The sequence below is a fragment of the Erpetoichthys calabaricus genome, chromosome 8, assembly GCF_900747795.2.
Source record: "Erpetoichthys calabaricus chromosome 8, fErpCal1.3, whole genome shotgun sequence".
Taxonomy (NCBI): Eukaryota; Metazoa; Chordata; class Cladistia; order Polypteriformes; family Polypteridae; genus Erpetoichthys; species Erpetoichthys calabaricus.
Genome location: NC_041401.2, coordinates 74,029,478 through 74,049,577, shown reverse-complemented (window position 1 = coordinate 74,049,577; position 20,100 = coordinate 74,029,478). Strand labels below are relative to the sequence as shown.

Here is a 20,100-nt window from a genome sequence, read left to right as displayed (position 1 = left end):
GCTATGTAGTATAATGAAGAAGCACCAGGCAAAATAAAATCATTATAAAGAGTTATTATCACTTTCCATTTTTACTGTTTTATAACTATAATGTGGCTATTTAATGTAACTGAGTGTCACATACACTTGACTTTGCCCTTGCTCTCATGAATTTCTATATCATACAATATTTTTTCTTTATTCTTTATCTTCCTTCTTCATTTCTATATTTCTTTTGCAATGGATTGTCTTGCTATAATGTATGCCTTGTTCTCTTTAACACACAATTTAAAAAAAACTCTTTCCCTTACAGAGAACGTTTTATCTCATTCCCAGCATCCATATGTGATCTTGGTTTATTATAAACCCAGTTATTTTTCTACATTTCCTTCCATTTAACCTAACTGTCTTTGGGAAAGAGGAGTACATGGAGAAAAATTATCACAGACACAAGGAGCCCTGAGTTAACTGATAATTCTAATATTGTCCTAGGGTAGTGACTCTGTGTGTGTGTTGTCACACATGCATGTCAGAGAATTTTCTTATGGGCTCCTGTGGGCGCTATTGTTAACATTCTCTTTTCCTTTTCTCCCCACAGTGCCAAGAAACTGCCCAGTGAGGGTACTTAACCCCATCCCTTCCAGTTCATCAGCTATAAGAAACCCAGATGACTGGAAGGAAGCGTCTTTTGCGACCAGAGCGACACAATGGATGACACTCCTATCTGATAAACCCTAAGATCTGTGGCTAGACCCAGATGTCTATTGTTTTGTGTTGAGCCTAATGGCAAGAAGCATAATGCCAGGAGGTGTTCTTTTTGTTGAACAGTTCAGTTAATTAGACATGATGACCCAGTTGGCATCTAAACTTTTACCTTTGTGTGACCTGTTATTTCTGCACCACAGTGAATGTGTATGAGTGTGTGACCAACTGCATGCCCAGTGACTTATTCATGCTTTACTCCCAATGCTGTAGGGAAAGCCCCCTGCTACCATGTATTGTGGTATTTGGAAATGAATGAATCAACATGCCTTCACTATATTTAAACATATACACCATGTATATATTATATTGCTAGAAATTGTACTTTCATGGTTTATTTTACTATTTTATTTATTTTTTTTAATAAAGTGCTTTCTCATTATTATCTTATTCAAGTTTATTGTAACATGTACAAAGTAGAACAAAGATTTATTTGCATGTCTGGCCAATATACAACACATCGATTCTTGTGATGTACTGTATGTAACTTCAGTCAGTCTGATAAGAAGAAAATAATATGAAATAAAACAGCTAATTTGAATTTGATGCAGTGTTGTGCAATGGGTTCAGATCTCAGGCTGGTGGGTTTTGCGTGCTCTTTCTATGTGTGTGTGGGTTTTGCTCCAGGCACTCCAGGTTTTTCCTCTTCTACAACCTAAAGATTTGTGTTACAGCAGGTTATACGGCAAGGTTTAAACTGTCCTGGTGTGCCCTGTGATGGACCGACTTCCTGAAGAGCATTTTTTTACGATGCTGCTAGGAAAGACCCAGCTTCCTGAGACCCTACAATTGGATTACACAAGTGGAATGGAAGAATATATGATATGAATCTGATAGATGCTTAAGTTACCATTATTTGTGATATCCCTTCCACAGCTTCTCATTTCTGTGGCTATTCACCCTGTACCCAAAATTATCTCTGTCGCTTTCACAAATGTTTGTTTTTCTATCAGTTCATGATCTCTTTATGTGGCTGGTTATCTCATAAAACAATTTACTGCTTCATTCCCTCGAATTTTTATTTCATTCTCAGAGTTCATTACCTTCTTCCCAGGGTCTAACTAAATCATTCCACAGCTAACTACCTCATTCCAACAACTCTGCATCCCATTCACACAATTTAATATCTTGTATAAATGTGGAGTTTATTGTCTTAGATAATCATCCTACTCCCTTGACTGTCTGTCCCCATTTCTTAACCTAACTGCTACATTCTCAACTTATTTTATGATGTCCCTACTCCCTTTAGTTTACTGTCTCCCTAGTATCATTCAGCGATCTATGCTGCCTCATGTGCACAAAAAGATTGTCCTTATTTCTTTATGGGATCCATAAAATGAAACCTATGAACGGGAAACATTTTAAAATTTGAGCATATTACATTTGGCTTTGTTTATGTTTGATATACACTTACTGGCCACGTATTAAGTACACCTTTCTAGTACTGGGTTGGACCCCTTTTGCACTCAGAACTGCCATAATTCTTCATGCCATTGATTCAACAAGGTGCTGGAAACATTCCTCAGGGATTTTGGTCCATATTGACATGATGGAATCACACAATTGCTACAGATTTATTGGCACATCCATGATGCAAATCTCTTATTCCAGCACATCCTAAATTGCTCTATTGGACTGAGATCTGGTGACTGTGGAGGCCATTTGAGTGCAGTAAACTCATTCTCATGTTCAAGAAATCAGTTTGATGAGATATGAGCTTTGTGACATGCTGGAAGTATCCATTAGATGATAGGTGTACTGTGGTCATAAAGGGATGGACGTGGTCAGAAACTATACTCAAGTAGGTTGTGCATTAAACAATGCTCATTTGGTACAAAAGGGCCCAAAGTGTGTCAAGAAAATATCCCCCACACCATTACTACACCACTACCAACACAGTCCTGAACTGTTGATATAAGGCAGGATGGATCAATGCTTTCATGTTGTTGATTCCAAATTCTGACCTTACCATCTGAATGTCGCAGCAGAAATCAAGACTCATCAGACCAGGCAATATTTTTCCAATCTTCTATTGTCCAATTTTGGTGAGCCTGTGCAAATTATAGCCTCAGTTGCCTGTTCTTAGCTGACAGGAGTGGCACCCCGTGTGGTCTTTAAGGTTTGAAGTGTTGTGCGTCAGATGTAATGAGTGATTATTTGAGTTACTGTTGCTTTTCAATCAGCTCAAAAAAATTCTGGCCATTCTCTTCTGACGTCAACAAGGCATTTTCACCCGGACAACTGTCACTCACTGGATAATTTCCCTTTTTCTGACCATTCTCTGTAAACCCTAGAGATGGTGCATGAAAATCCCAGTAAATCAGCACATTTCTGAATTACTCAAACCATCCCGTCTGGCACCATCAACCATGCCATGTTCAAAGTCACTTAAATCACCTTTCTTCAACATTCTAGTGTTCACTTTAAGCTTCAGCAGGTCATCTTGACGATGCCTGTATGTTGAAATAAATTGAGTTGCTGCCATGTCATTGGCTGTTTAGATATTTGCATTAACAAGCAGTTGCACAGGTGCACCTAATAAAGTGGAAGGTGAGTATATATCCTTGTTTATTTTGTTATTTCAGTTAGTTTTTATTTTGTTTTGTATGTAATAATTAAAAACAGAGTACTATAGAAGCACAATAAAACAGCCCTTGATGGCACTATTTTATGGTCTTTAAATGGTAATTATTTTTGAAGTTATCATGGTAGACATTGTAACTATTTCTAACAGCACGCCAACTATTATGCTAAAAGCCATACATTAACTGACCAACTTTTTACAGAATCAATACCTGTAATAAAGTCATTAGAGAGGAAATCCTTCTTTACTGTAAAGACCTGAAGCAAAGAAAATGTTTTACAATTATTTTCATGGAGTCTGCACCCAGCAGGGATCTTTCTAAATTTGCTCGCCTAGGGCAAAGAAGTACGTCCTTTCTTCATATTTTTTGATTCTACCTTTACAAGAAGCAGCAGTGGAGCTTGCAGTGGAGGGCAGAAGCTGCTTTTTCTCCGGTAATTAATAGAATGGCAGTTAATATTGTGGCATTATAGTGCAAAGTGACAAGTGATGTTTCAGTAAGGGCATAAATTAAAGTCTGCTCAAATTAATTCTCTGGCAAAGAGCTGGCATATTAAGGACAATAATTACAAAACATGCTTTAAAATTAATTAAAAGCCATAGAGAAAACACAAGCTGCTGAGTTGATGGAAGAGAGAGAATGCATCATCTTTGACAGTCACTCATGTTACTCTGAGACTCAGATACCCCAATCATACATTGGTGACTATATTTTGGGTCATTTCAGGTTTTTTGGGAAGGCAGAATATCTTCTGTGATATACTGTTTTAAAAAAAGACTGAAAGTGGACATTTTTAATTGCTGTCTTTCAAGTAGAAGTAGAAATCCTTTTATTAAGTACTGGTCAGCAATAGAATAGGAGATCAGTTACAGTACTTGGCTGTGACTCAAAAATGTGTTGGTGTTCTTTATTAATTGATAAAAGACACATTCTTTTGGGTGGTATGGTGGTGCAGTGGTTAGCACCATAGTTCATATCCCGGCCACATGTGCAGTTTGCATGTCCTCTGTCTGTGGATTTTTCTCCATATTGGGGAAAAATAAATTTCTGTCTATCAATCTATCTATCTATACTCCAGTTTTTCTGGTCTGGTATGTGTCAGTGTGTTCTTCAATTTAACTTTCACTCAATCCAAGCTTTCCTACTGCTGTGTACTTGATTTTGTGGGGTAGTTTGAAACCCTCACACACCCATAACGAAATTAGGGAGGCTTTAAAATGGACAAAGCAAGGTATATATTGTTAGTGGTTTTATTTGATAGCAGTGTCTCTTCCAAATCTACGTTTAAGCTTCTCAGAAGGTGTCTGTAGAATCTGTTTCAATAGCATCATCCACAAAGCAGGCACTTTGTTAGAGAGACAGAACTTTATTTGTCCCCAGGGGAAAATCTGACTTTTTGCAGAAGCTGTGTAAATAAATAAACAAATATACAGACACACACAATGGTCTGAACACACAGTAGAATGACTTAAAAGGAAGATAATTTAAAAACAAAGAATACTGACTTGGCTGTCACAGTGAGGCATTATACAGACTTATTGCTGTTGGCATTAAGGAACCCCAGTAGCATTTCTTGACACACTTTTGCTGAATAATTTGTTGCCTGAAAGCACTCAATGTTAGTGTGTCAGTGAGAGGATGTGCAGCATTGTTCATAATGGCACTCATTTTGTTTTAATTCTCTCCTTCACTATGACCTCCAGGGAGTCCAGTGTGCATCCAATAACTGAGCTTGCCCTTTCAATTAGTTTGTTGATTCACTCTCTTGAAGTGATATTACCAGCCCAGCACACCACAGCATAGAAAATTATACTCATATACCCATCACAGAGTTGTAGAAGATGTGAAGGATGTCTGCCCTTTCTTATATATACTGCTCAAAAAAATTAAAGGAACACTTTTTAATCAGAGTACAGCGTCAAGTAAATGAAACTTCTGGGATATTGATCTGGTCAGTTAAGTAGCAGAGGGAGTTGCAGTTTCAGCTGCTTTGGTGTTAATGAAATTGACAACAGGTGCACTAGAGGGGCAAAACAGGTTGACCCCCAAAACAGGAATGGTTAAACAAGTGGAGGCCACTGACATTTTTCCCTCCTCATCTGTTTTTTCACTAGTTTTGTATTTGGCCACGCTCAGTGTCACTACTGGTAGCATAAGGCGATACCTGGACCATACAGGGGTTGCACAGGTAGTCCAACTTCTCCAGGATGGCACATCAATACATGCCATTGCCAGAAAGTTTGCTGTGTCTCCCAGCACAGTCTCAAGGGCATGGAGGAGATTCAAGGAGACAGGCAGTTACTCTAGGAGAGCTGGACAGGGCCGCAAAAGGTCCTTAACCCATCAGCAGGACCGGTATCTGCTCCTTTGGGCAAGGAGGAACAGGATGAGCACTGCCAGAGCCCTACAAAATGACCTCCAGCAGAACACTGGTGTGAATGTCTCTGACCAAACAATCAGAAACAGACTTCATGAGGGTGGCCTGAGTGCCTAGCGTCTTCTAGTGGGCCCTGTGCTCGCTGCCAGGCACTTTGGAGCTCGATTGGCATTTGCCACAGAATACCAGAATTGGCATTTACACCACTGGTGCCCTGTGCTTTTCACAGACGAGAGCAAGTTCATCCTGAGCACATGTGACAGACATGAAAGGGTTTGGAGAAGACATGGAAAACGTTATGCTGCCTGTAACATTGTTCAGCATGACGAGTTTGGTGGTGGATCAGTGATGGTCTGGGGAGGCATATCCATGGAGGGATGCACAGACCTCTACAGCCTAGACGATGATACCTTGACTGCCATTAGGTATTGGGATGAAATCCTTGGACCCATTGTCAGACCCTGGTGCAGTGAGTCCTGAGTTCCTCCTGGTGCACGACAATGCCTGGCCTCACGTGGCAAGAGTATGCAGGCAGTTTCTAGAGGATGAAGGAATTGATACCATTGACTGGCCCCCACGCTCGCCTGACCTAAATCTAAATCCAATAGAACACCTCTGGGACATTATGTTTTGATCCATCCAACACCGCCAGGTTGCACCTCAGACACTCCAGGATCTCAGTGATGCCCTGATCCAGATCTGGGAGTAGATCCCCCAGGACACTATCCGTTGTCTCATTAGGAGCATGCCTCAATGTTGTCAAGTATGTATACAAGTACGTGGGGGCCATACAAACTACTGAGTACGATTTTGAGTTGCTGCAATGAAATTTCAGCAAAATGGACTAGCCTGCCGCATCATTTTTTCACTTTGATTTTTGGGGTGTCTTTGAATTCAGCCCATTGTAGATTGATAATTTTAATTTCCATCAAACAATGTGGCATCCTTTTGTTTCTAACACATTACCCAGTCCATATCAGTATAGATATCCAGCAGGTTTTTTCCCCATTGAGATCTGATGTGTTTTCAAAGTGTTCCTTTAATTTTTTGAGCAGTTTAGTTCTTCTGTCTTATGGAACCAGTCCAACCTGTCATTAATGTGGACCCCCAAGTACTTGTAGGAGAGCACTACCTCTACATCCACTTCCTGAATAGTGACCAGGTGTAGAGGGTCTATCAGTCAAGTCACTAATCACTTGTTTGGTTTTGCTGATATTAAGATGCTGAAACTTCTTTCTGCACAAATAAATAAAATTCTCCACCTGACTCCTATCCTCTGTCTCACTGATCAGTGCAGAATCATCTGACACATGCCCTGGTATTCTTGAAAATGCAATGATATTTTAGGCTGTATGCCATATCATGCAGTTTTTCAGATTGTTCCAACTTCATTTCAAAGAAAAATAAAATACATATTATTGTACAAAACAGCTGAGTTGCTGTTTCCTGGAGAAGGGTAATTTGATGAAAGGGGCAGTTCATTATTGTAGAAATTGATCATTTTTTGATATGTTTATTCATTATTTTTATTGTTGCCATGTTTTAAAAAGTCTTGTTTTGCACTAGAACTCATTTAACTAATCCAGGTTCCTTGGATGTGCCAAATTATTAAAAACATAAATAATTAAGGCCACGCATTATATTAGGTTTGCGTTATTTACTAACCCAAATTAACACTTCCTTCTTGATTAGATTTATGAAATGACAGAAATTACAATAAACTGATACAGTTTAGTTGAATACATTCAGCAATGCCATGTTTTAAATCAAATTCTTTTTCGACATCATTCCCATCCCTTCGGAGAGCTATGAAATTGCATAGCCTAATACATAGTTGTTACTTAAAGATACTGTCGCTTCTAAAAGGCTACCTAAGATTCAGCATAATTACTTAAGGAGAACTTTAATAATTTTGTATCCCATTCTAAAGAAGTCTTGGACAGTTCCTCAAATGGAAAATGTTTTTTTTGTTTTTTCTAATTTCAAACAGAATAGGACATCCTTTCTCTACTGCACCATTATCCCAATTAGGTAAGAATAAGGGATTGCATGGGCAATGTAGTATAATATACCACAACAGGCAATGTTATCCTGTCCAGACAATCTCAAATACTGTTGTTGGTGGATTAGGTCTAATGAAACTGATACTGTCAAAAAGGACAAACATTTTTTCCAGGATGATCCTAGTATGAGACAATCCCAAAACATATGAACTAGTGAGGTGGATGTTTGAATTAGGGTCTAGGCCTGAGTGCATCTTAGATAACCTAAGCTGAGATACCCAAGTGTGGTGTATAATTTTCTTTTGCATGAATTAAATCATGCTCTGGTCACATGTGTATCTTATTCATTTTAAACAAGACAAATCCAAACCCTAACTCCCAATTCAGGCCTTTATTAACACTGAAACAGATGAAGAGTTTAGAACATTTATTTCCACATAAATTTACTTCTTTTTAAAAAATATTTCTGCAGAGGCATTTGCTGGAACACTTTGGGAAACACTGAAAGCTTACTTAAGTGGACAAATAGTCTGCTATGATTCACTCAAAAATAAATTACATTCCAGAAAGTAATCAGAATTAATATATCTACTGATATGGCTAAAACCAATGAAGAATATGAAAAATTGCCCTCATCTGAGGTTGTTAAAAAGACTTTCACAGAAAACAGAATTCAACTTACTGACTAGAAAAGAAAAAGAGCAACTGATACTGAATGAACACAGGGAAAAGGCAAAGAAGATGCTGGCCCAGCAACTACACAAGTAGGAAGTCTGCAATGCCATTATAGAGATCAATAATGTGGATGGATTTAAAGTCACTGAACATAAAGAAATAAGTAATATAGGCATACTATAAGATTCTATATACAGTACCACTAAATATATTGAAAGTGAGGCTCTTATAAAAGACTTGCTTGAAAAAATACAAAATGCTGCAGTCTGAAGTATCACGTATAGAGGAGCTGGATAGACCTCTTAAACTCCCTGAGATCAAGAAGCAATTGTATTGTTACAGAGTGGAATGGCTATCCTGCAGAATTTTATAAAATAAAAAAAAACTACCTATTAAATAATGTCAATTATTGTTGGCAATATTTGAGAAAACTGAAAAAGAAATTAGTTTCATTTAAAAGTATGTCAGGTGTCAATAAGAATTTTTCATAGGAAGAAAAAAATTAGAATGTGTATATCTTACATACCACTTTCAGTACTAAACAATGATACTAAAGGTGTTTTCACACTCTTGGTTCATTTGCTTTGTTCCGAATCAGGGGTCATTCACTACTTTGTTTCAATTTCCAGTTCGTTTGGTTGTGTTTCACACTGCAAACTTACACGTAAACTATATATATCAATAAACACCCTGTAGACATGCCATGGAGTTTTGTCTTTGGCCAGCAACATTTTCTCCCAGGAAAAAATATTAAAGATCTCGGTCCAGTTGTCTTGGTGTGCTCACATCTATCTAAATGAAACCCACAAAATGAATTGCATGCGAAAATGCCACATGGTCTTGAATAAGGCAATAACAAAAGAATGCAAAATGTCTCTCCAACTATAATTTTGCAAGATACAACTAGATCTGGTAAAATAAGTCAAATATAAGCATACCTTTGAGGAATGTTTGAATATCTCTGCAGTCTTTAAGCCTCCTGAGGTCCTACTATCCTTGGTTGCAGATAAAGTCTTTGATGCAGTAGAACAGACATACTTATTAATTGTACTACTGTACTTAAATTTGGAATTGGGCCCAACTTTAACTTCCCGAGTTTATTTTATATTAAAACAATTTATGATGTATGCCTCATATTTAATTTTTGAAATGTATTTTTGACTCCATGTTAAAATTCCAATGCACCACCATTTTGTTGCTCTCTTGTTTATTGTTGCTAGGGCTGTTGCTAGACACATGACCTATCTTTTTGTGGTGTCTGATGCCATGTCGATGCCATTATAAAATATACCAGCACTGTTCAGTTGGCATTCAAGTATATGGATAATTTTATAAATGTCTCCCTCACAATAATTGTGAATTTAGCTGTTTTTGACTTCTGATGTCAATCTCATGCATTGCTTTTTTATTTTAACTTAGCCTTTTGATTTTTGTTTCACAATCACCAGATTAATGTTTTTTTGTTTTTCTTTTGTACTTTCCCTTAGGTCATTTCCTAGTCTGTTTTAATGGTCCTTTTCAGGACAAATCCACCTTTTTTTAAACCATTTTATGGAGTACAGGATTAAAATATTCCGGCCTATTCCAGAAGGATCTATTTCTTTGAATAACATAACTTGAACATTTTACTTTTCAACAAAGATCCACATAGGATTGACCTTTGTCTACAACGCTATTTTAAAATGGCTTTTGATCCCTTCACTATCCACAATCCTAAACAAGGAAATATTCTGGGATGGACTGACTAATGAAAGGAGTAGTCAGCATACATTTTAATGAGGAAGACTGGGAAAAAAAGACATGGTCAAAATTCAAAACTGTGTCAAAAACCAGGAGATCAAAGGAAACAAGATTGTCAAAAGCATTAATGCTAACCAAAAATCATAATCAAAGAAAAAAAAACAAGCAAACATAGAATCAAAAAGAAAGTTTCATGTCGTCACTATTTCAGTATCCAAGTCTCAGGCTGAACATTTATGTGGCAACCTTTATACTGTCACACATGGTGATGTCAGTAATCACACACTCCTATGGGATTATGGGAAGAATTACCATAGTAACAAAATTTGCTAGGCAGTGCCCAAAAATAAAACAAAATGGCATTTAAATTGACAGTAAACATGAACAACTTTTAAAGGAAGCACACTGACAAAAAAAACAAATCCCCAAAATAATATGAATATGAATTCTACCCAGCAGTAAAAATCCAGAAAAAGTTGAAGAATGTTACAACTCCAAACAGGAATTATAAGGGATGGACCTGAACAGAAAGTATATCTTTTTACAAATTACCTTTTTATATTACTAATCCATATTCCCCAATGCCAAGTGTATTAGGTATATTTTGAAGAATTACATAGAATGTATGGATTTAACAATGTAAATAACCTGAATATTTCAATTCAACGTTCTTGCGCTTCAGTCTTCTCTGTCTCACTACAGTTTCTATATCTACTAAGAGACAAAAAATGAATATCTAGTTCACTTTCATTTTTTCAGTATTTTTGGAAAGTTAGGGTTCAAAACTTGGTCATCTCTTCATTTTACAGTTAACAGAAGAATGAATATTGTCAACATGAACCTTCTCCTTAAGGTTTTTGTATCTTTTTTTAAGTATTCAAATATGTATTAACACATTCTTTATTAAAATGTTAGGTGGAATTGTAATATATGGATCCCACTTTTGGAAAGTAAAGGGCCCACAGATTTAAAAAAATATATATTACAACGATCTAAATCAGTAGGGATATGGCACTACCTAACTTCTAATACTAGTAATGGACCATGAACATACATATTCTTAAGACGGTGGAGAAAAGGAGAAAGAAATCAAACTATACCAACTTGGATAGCTATTGAAAAGAAATCCTGGTCAAACTCTTCTTGACATGTCTTGCTCTGTGAATCTTCTACTACTTAGCATCAATTAAGCAGGGATATGGTGGTTCAGCAGTTATTCAAAATATGGTACCAGTGTGGATGATATTTAAAGCCTGAGATGCTATAGTCATTTTATAAGGTGAATAAAAATCATCTCTACCTACCTTTATTAACTTACGTATTTAACAAATGGAAGATTCTTGCAATCAGAGATTTATAAACTGACTAGTGACATACGCTGACCTATGATCCTCAATGCTACAAAAGGCTAGGTATAAACAACAGTAAACTCTTTTCTCATTGTTTACAAATGTAAGAACTTACACTTGATTATGAATTCTGAACGTGTATGTAGCATCAGCCAAATAAGCAAATGTAAAATGTAAATGTTTAAGGTACTAGTACATAACAAGCAAACCCAACTGAAAGGGCTTTTCCAATGGTGTTTTGATTGTTTTCCTTCTTTCATTTTTTTGAATCTCCTTGGAGCATTTGTGGTCATTTAGGTATCTAATCTGGGTTTTTTAGACCCAAGGAATCCATTTCTGAAAATCTCCTGGAAGAGATCAAATTTTTTATGGTAATTTTTCTCATGAGCGCCACAATTTTCTGTCATTTGCATTAGTGGTAAGCATGACAAAGTTTCCCAGAATTCACAGGGGGTGGCAATGTATTACAAGTTCATTTTCGAGATGATTATCTAAGACTAGCTAGCTAACCTGCTTAAGACAGATAATAGAATACATTTTAAAATATTTGATATCTCTTGCATTAAGTGTTCCCCTCAATATTTATCCTATGCCTTTCTTTGATATCCTTGTTTGTCTCAATCTGTCCTAACCAACGTTTCCTTTCTCCACTGCATTCTCGTAAAGCCTGCTGCTCAGATGCTATCATTTCTTGCCTTGTTGCTCACCTCACCTCCTGTCTGCTTTTCCACTACCACCAATGGTAGCCGGGAGCCCATTGCCTGCTTTGAAAACATCATTTGTATTTCTTGCGTGTTTGAATATGACTTTCCATGTTCCTACTATAATTTTCCTCTGAATCCTTGTGCATGTCACCCTCTCCTGCCTCTCTTGGCCAGTGTCTTCTTTACTGAGCTACTAAAATGAAACTGGCCAATCAAACTAAAGCCAAATTGACCAATCAGATTGCTCAGAGGAACTGGATACACAGACAAACATTAGCATTTTATTATACAGTAACTTGGTTAAAAACTGTGCATTCTTTGGCAATCATTCCTCTAGTGCATTTCTGGTTTAAAAGAACTTTTTTTCTGACTTCTAAGCTACGATTCTTGTTTAGTTCCTTAGTTTTACTAAAGATAGTCTTGATTAATGGTTCATAAACTTTGAGTGACTCTAGATAAGTCTCCTCTCACAGTCCTTTTCTAAAAATGTTTTACTGTCTTCTGAACTAGAACAAGAACAGAACAGAACAAATGATGTTTTCAAAATGATATGTGAGTAGCTTTATTGCTGAACCAGCTTAGCTCATAAAACTGTGTCTTAATGAAAGTGGAGCCCATGAAATTAAACAGCAGAAATGTTGTGGAGGTAAATGCAGTGTCAGGCTTTAGCATATATTTTGTATCAGGCTCCAAAAAAAGAGGCTGTAACTACACCAACATCTTTAGGTGGCTAATGGTTAATTACTGCATAAAAATGAAAAGCTGTTCAGCACAGTCAGGCTCAGCACTCTACCATTAAAGAAAAAGCCTGAGAACAAGCAAGAGAGAGAAGGAAAAACAGAGGATCCACTGTGACTTGAGAGGTAAATTGCTGAACAAGAGGGTGATGAGTCACTGATTGGTTTACATGCTGGATACTCAAAGCTATCAACACACATTGGCAACTGGTACTGTGCTTGCTCTTTTTTTTAATTATTATTACCTGGTTGATGTGTGCCTGCTAAAGAGTAGTCTGACAATACCCTAATCTGGAAAAATGAAATACACAAATGTGAAGGTTTGCTACTTAATTGATGAATGAACAGACTTATAGGTGGACATTGTTCACCAGATAGTGAAACTTCTTCTCTATTTAAGGCAGAAAACTACCTGAAACTGTATTGTCATTGTGAGTTTTTTTTTTTTTTTTTTTTTTTAGATTTTATTATATTTCAGCCAGGTTTCCTTTTGTTCATCTTTGATTCTTTTCTTTGTATCCGTTTTATTTCTGTTTATTTGCATTATTCGTGGTATTTGACTTTGTCTATGTATGCATGCCTCAATTTAATTCCTTGTGTATTGTGGGTGGTTCCCAAAGAGGTGGAGGGGGGTGGCATCTACCCATCACCACAAGAGATTGCCTTCAGCCCTATAAAGGCGGGGTCAGCCCACAGTTCCTTGCGGTTCATTTGAATGTGCTTGGGAAAAGGTGAGTGTTATTGTCATTATTGTGCTTTGTGATTTATTTGGATATTTTGACCATTTTGCTCTCTTTTTGACCTTGCCTTGGATTTTGTCCTGGGACTTGGTTTGCTTTGGACTGCCTTTATTGTGTCAGGCAACACCTTTTGTCTTTTGGTGCTCCTCGGAGCTTACTTTTTGTTCAGGGGTATTTTTGATAAAAAAAAAATCTTTTTATTTATAAAGATTCTGTGTTGGCCCTTGTTACTAACCAGGTTTAATGGTTTTCCCCTCTACTGCATTTTTTTGCAAACTTTTTGGAACATTCTCCATGTGAACTTTCAAGAATCTTAACCATTTTGGGCTGTGGTTCATGTTTGCCATTGTCAGTATACAATACAGTTAGCATGCATTGGATTTTAAGCTACAAACCTCTGACTCATAGTGTAACTCTTAACAAGTCAGTCAACTTATCATTACTGAAATTAGAAGAAAAAAAAATGAATACAAGCAATTGTAAAGTACCCTTAGCTTGTGTAAGTGACTAAATTTCAATGAGCAACATCCGTATTTATAAAGCCAAGCTTGTTTTGCATTTTGCTGTACCCTCTCTGAGATGTCACCCAGACGTTCTACCAATTTGGAGGTTGCCAGTGGAGGATTTAGGTGTTACACATACTGAAGCTCTATAATACTCCAGTTGTTTAGCACATTTTTCTGCTTGTGTTAAAATCACTCTATCCATAGAAACAGGAGAATGTCCAAGAAGGAAGTAAGTCTTAAAATTTATGAAATCTACCAATTATATTGTGTGTAATATGTTGACCTTTTGAAAGATCTTAGCGTTGGCCTTTGGCAAATGTAGAACACCACCCACACCAGCCCTGACAGCTCCAAAACCTTATGGATCAGACGGTTAACCAAACAGCGCTGCATGCCGTTTAAAACCTCTTATCTAAATAGAGACATACATGCATGGCAGTTCCCTTTTATTTTATTTTATTTTTAACCACAGCAATCTACCGCTGATACTGATTCAATTTGTGCCATACAAAGAGTGTTGGCCTGTTTTGTCCTCTGTGTTCAATGATTAATGGTCTGAGGGCTCGCGAGAGTCCACAAAGAAAACTGCCAAAGGAAAGCAGAGGCGGCCAGTTTTACATTATCCCGTCTGCAGCAAACTAATTCCGCGGTGTCAGCGCAACCGCGACGCTCCTGATTATGAAATATGATGCGTGTTGAATTTAATGGCTTTCCCCCTGCCCTTCGAGCAAGTTCATTGCTTTCCAATGTCGTTGCCTCTTCTTGTCTGAGTGGTAATAAGAAGGAATCATTTGGTGTTCCATTGACTGTATTGGCTTTATAACCAGCGTATGTTTTACAATAAATTGCGTTACAAGACCTCCTTCCCCAAGAGAGTGCTAGGGGGTGCCAGGAAGGCACTCATATTTTTATTATCTAAATCCTTTTGGCGCAAAAAGAAAAAAGAAAAACAAGACAGCAAAATTATGCATGGCTCACACAAATAATCATTCGTCTTGCAAAGCAGTCTTTCTCATTTTCCTTGTGACAGATGAATTGCCTTGAAGGGACTCAGGGGAATGTTTGCGGGTGCATTTGTCGTGGGGCACAGGAGCCAGGATTAAAGATAACAGAGTGCACCTTTGGGGTTCTACACTTGAGACTCAACTTTTCATTTTGACTCACTGATTTGTTAATATTTAAAGATTTATAATCTTTAAATATTAACTCAATTCAACTTTTCATTTTGACGTACTGGTTTGTTAATATTTAAAATCTACAACTATTGAAAGGACATGAAAATCTGGGATTTTCTTTCATTTAGATTTCACTGGCACATCTCCCCAGGTCTGTTTTCACAGAGTCAGAAGTTTGAGGTCATTAAGAGTCTTTTGGCTCCTAATTACGTGAGTATGAAGCCTCATGTTCAAAGATTGCCACTGTCACGTCAAACCTATATACACCTTTAACTTCTGTTTTTCAGTTAAGACGTAGCCTTATGGGTACAGTGTTATAGCCAGGCCAATATGGTGCATGGATTTCTACACATAACTGCTTTCATTTTCAAAATAAAACTAGGGGCTTCAATGTGCAACTATAAAACTTCATTGTCTTTGAGAACTGATACTCTAGTGTTACATTTTTTTGACAAATCACTTCTGTGACAGGCACTTGCCTATAATTCTGCTCTACTGTCATCTTTAAGATAAAAATTGAACTTCACCAAAAGGTTGGCCTGATCTTTCTTGTATTCTGCCCCAGTGCTCTGCTTTATTTCTCCCATCTCTGTCTTTTCGGCTTCTCCCACCACATACCACTACAGTCACCAGCCATTATACAGTGGGATCAGATCAAATTGGAAAAATATTTCATTTTTACAGCGTTTTGACTAGAAGGCTGTATTGAAAGTGTCAATCTGCAGTTTGTTCCAACTCAGTGCCTTTAACATAAATGGGTTAAGTAAACCTTTGTGAATGTTGTGCCAAGGACAGGAGACAACTGGAAGAGAAGATGAGAAAAACTGGGCAAATAAAGGAAAATCTTAGTCATGGAACAGTTGAGACATCAAAATAATGGGAAGCAGTAAAAGAAATCAAATGATGAAATGATGCAAGAACAGGTAAGAAAAACAAACAAAGCAAAAACTTTCATGAGAGTGCCTTTCAATTCCTACTACACTAAGCAAAGGAAACAAAAATAAGGTTAAGGATCTGAAGAGAGAATGCTGAAGTTGTGCACTCAACTCCTACAGAGGCGAGAAACGATGACAAAAAGTGTCACATAACCAGCAACTGGCATAAACAATAAGGCAGTGGCCATAATATAAGCAAAAAATACCTGCTAAATAAAACCTTCTAACAAAACAGTTCTGTACTTATATCATGAAACATACAAAGTAAATAATAATTTCCATAAAACAAAATGAAATTCCAAAAGATTCACGTGACAAAGCAGAATATGACACAAGAATAAGAGAACAACTTAATGACTGGATTTAGATAGAGGAAAGTGACTGTTGTTGGTAATCTCTACTGTACACTCCCTTACCTGTAGCATTGCATGTGTGACAGCAGCCAGCCTTCCATTGTCTTCTGTTCCTTCGATGGTAGCTGTGAAATTTGGTAACTAGAAGCAAAGTAACAGCAGGTTAGAGAAAGCAGGCTGAAAAAGAAATGAGTGTCTTTCTGATCGGCCTCTGCCTGTGAGATACAATGAGGTAAGTGTCTGGCTATCCTTTTAAAATGCAAATACTGTAATCCAAATGTCTTCTGCACCATGAAAATTACTTCTATTGCTTACAATTTCAAAATGTCTTTCATTCATTGATATTAAACAAATGATAAAGATATATCTGCCATTGACATGTGTAACTGATATCATGTAGCTCATACATGGCCTCTTTTTGAAGTGCTGGACATATGTTTTGACAGGATAATTAAGATCTCACTAACAGTGATTTTGGCTGAAAGATTCATTGGCTACCAACTGAAAAGTGAGTAACGGCGCAGCAAGTGTTTAGCCGATAGTTCACAGCCTAAAATGTAACAGCTAACCCCATCAATTATTGGGTCATCAAAAAATAAATGCTGATCACACCATGCTCAACCATCTTGTTTGGGCATCTGCTTGGAAGATCATTACCTTGTTTATAAAGTTGGCAGCATTCTTTTAAGTTCTATGAATTTAATAAAGATTTGAAACTTCTGTTGCAGTTTATTTACCTTCCACATCCATCCATTTATCATGCCTATGTAGTCCAATTTTTGAGTGTCTATTTTGGCCATAACCAGTCCTAGACAGGACACCAGTTCATTGCAGGTCATGATAACAAACAGAACCAAAAGTCACTCATGCCATGACAATTTTAAATTGCCCATTACCTTAGTACAGTGGCTGGTAAATTTTAAACTTTTCCATCAATAGAAGAATCTTTGCAACTGCAACTGTTCATTTTTCCCTATTCTTTTCAGAAATCTAAATGTGACATAATAACTAGATATGATGACCCCTGTCCACCTAATCATCAAGAGACAGTCTGCCTGTGGTCATCTTGGATCCCCTAGATATAGGTATGGTTTTGTTGCAGTCTATGCATTTTTAACATGCTACTTTCTCACTTAAAGATTTCTTTAGAGAAGACTCAAAAGTATTTCCACATGACAAACAGGCAACAATGTCCTGATGAAACCAGAAACAGAAAAGCTAAAATTGTGTACTATATATGAAAACAAAAACAGAAGTCCAGCGTGGGCCGCCCTTCAGCTTCTTTGCCCTTTGACAGCCCTTCCCTGGAGCAGCATCATCATTTTTCTACCAGGGGAGTATAAAGCTGCCAGTTAATGTAGCTCTCCTGGCATCTTACACCAGGTCTATACTCTGTTGCTCAGTTAGAGGTGATCATCCATCCATCCATCCATTATCCAACCCGCTGAATCCGAACACAGGGTCACGGGGGTCTGCTGGAGCCAATCCCAGCCAACACAGGGCACAAGGCAGGAAACAATCCTGGGCAGGGTGCCAACCCACCACAGTAGAGGTGATCAGTTCACCTTATTTAAAATTTTCTTTCTGGCAGCAATTTATTATACTCTTACTTACCTCCAGGAGCGGTGGGAGGTGTTCTGAAAGCAGATCCAAAGAGCTGCGGAGCACAAACTCTCTGCTTGGATTCCCTTCAGCTCCTCGGTCTGTAGAAGGCAGGTCACACTGCAGGGCTTCATAAACAGCAGAGAGACTGTGGAGCAGGTTCTCTGTACTTCAAAGGAGAGAGAAAAGAGACTCAAAGTAAAAGGAAAATATAACATACGGATCAATCTATTTTATGAACCAGCCTTTTCCATTTCATCCAAGCAGCATCAGGCACAAGGCAAAGAACCAACACTGGACATTAGAGCAGGCCATTACATGTCACAAAGGCCACATTAGGCTAATTAATCTTGCATGTTCATCTTTGGAATGTGGGACAAAAACTCAGAATTACACCCACACAGAAGGTGTAAGAATACGTGGACAATGGCTGGGCCAAGAACTGAAGTCCATATAGGCCCATGTAATGGAACTACTCAAAAGAAATAAAAAAAGTAATGCACTGTTTGTAATGCATTGCATTTTATTATAAGTATCTATATAACATATTTACTTACTTTTTGTAAGTAAAGAGTAATATAAATAAGTTAATTTTAAAAATAATCTTCCCAACACTGCTTGGGAGACACAAGTTCCAATCTTGTTTTCTGAGTCGCAGAACCCAATGAGGATGTACAGCATCATGATGGTGCACCTTATAAAGGGTGTCATGACTGTGCGTCAGAGGATCTCCTTGCTGGTTCATTTGAAGTAGGTGATAATCTGCCAGGACGAGAGGGGGCGCTGTTGCTAACTGCGTTGTCTCCTTTTCTACCTGAAGCTCCAAGAAACCACCCAGTGAGGAAAATTAGCTCCACCCCTTCCTGTCCTCCTGTTATAAATAGCCTGACTACCTCCATTGAGCTATCCTTTTTTGGGACAGACTCCTGACAAGTCAGAGCTCTGCGGGAGACCTCTTATTTGTTGTGATGGCTAAACCTGAGCCCTTAATTTCTTTTGTGTTTTGCACTATGGGTTTATGTTAGTTGTTTTTTAAGTTTGAAGAAGAAAAGCAGGGAATTAAATGGGACGACCTTGCTGGTGTCCCAAATATTCTTCGTTTGTCCCATTTCTGTTTTGATCTGTGCTTGGCCACCTCACATGAGTTATGTATACAGTATAAAATGAAGACTGAGTGATTTATTGACAGCCTTTACCATCTCTTCATAGCCCTACTTCATTTAATAAAACTTTGGTAGTTTTGAAAGGAAAGGACTAATGGACAAAGATTGAAAGAGCAGGTAATTATGCACGCCTTGAATCCCCCTAACAATAAGGATAAAAATCTTTTTTTTTTCTATACTACAGTAGGCAGATCTGCTCCTGGATATTACTATGGAGAAATAAACATACAACTATAAATCCCTAGGGGAAAGGGGGTCACCAGGTGGGCCATGGCTGTTCCTTTAGAAATCCACTCCGTTTTCTGCAGTTCACAAAAGCATTAATAAGTCAGTTCCAGTAGAGGGAAAAATCAATTGAGTAAGCAGCACAACATGTTTGCATCTGTCACAGCTAAGGGGACAAGAGGTCGAAACCTGACTTTTACAAGAAAGAATAACGATAAGGAGGAAATTGTAAAACTGTCCCAGGAAGTAGATGGTAAGGGATGGTACTGTTGTTTGGTTTGTGTTGTCACTATTACTGTTTCTCCAGCGTCAAACTCTGATCCTGGGGAGCTGTGGTGGCTGCAGGTTTTCTCTCCTGATTCTCTTTTAATTAGCAATCAATTACTGTTGCTAACGGAACAGACTTATTCTGCCTTTATTTTAATTGACTTGCATTTTTAAGACTCAGACTGCTCCATTGTTTATTTTTCTTTAGCCTGAAGCTAAACAA

At 37.7% G+C, this 20,100-nt stretch overlaps 1 protein-coding gene across 3 annotated transcripts in view; it reads right to left on the bottom strand.

Moving 5' to 3' along the window:
* The window catches only part of LOC114656546 (dynein axonemal heavy chain 9-like), a 247,958-nt gene that overhangs the window by 28,230 nt on the left and 199,628 nt on the right, over positions 1–20,100 (bottom strand). For all 3 annotated transcript variants that reach the window (XM_051930715.1, XM_051930717.1, XM_051930716.1), the window contains exons 38-39: positions 18,235–18,391; positions 16,684–16,761 (exon numbers count right to left, since the gene is read on the bottom strand). In XM_051930715.1, the coding sequence (XP_051786675.1) occupies positions 16,684–16,761; positions 18,235–18,391 (235 nt within the window). The remainder of the gene's footprint in view (positions 1–16,683; positions 16,762–18,234; positions 18,392–20,100) is intronic.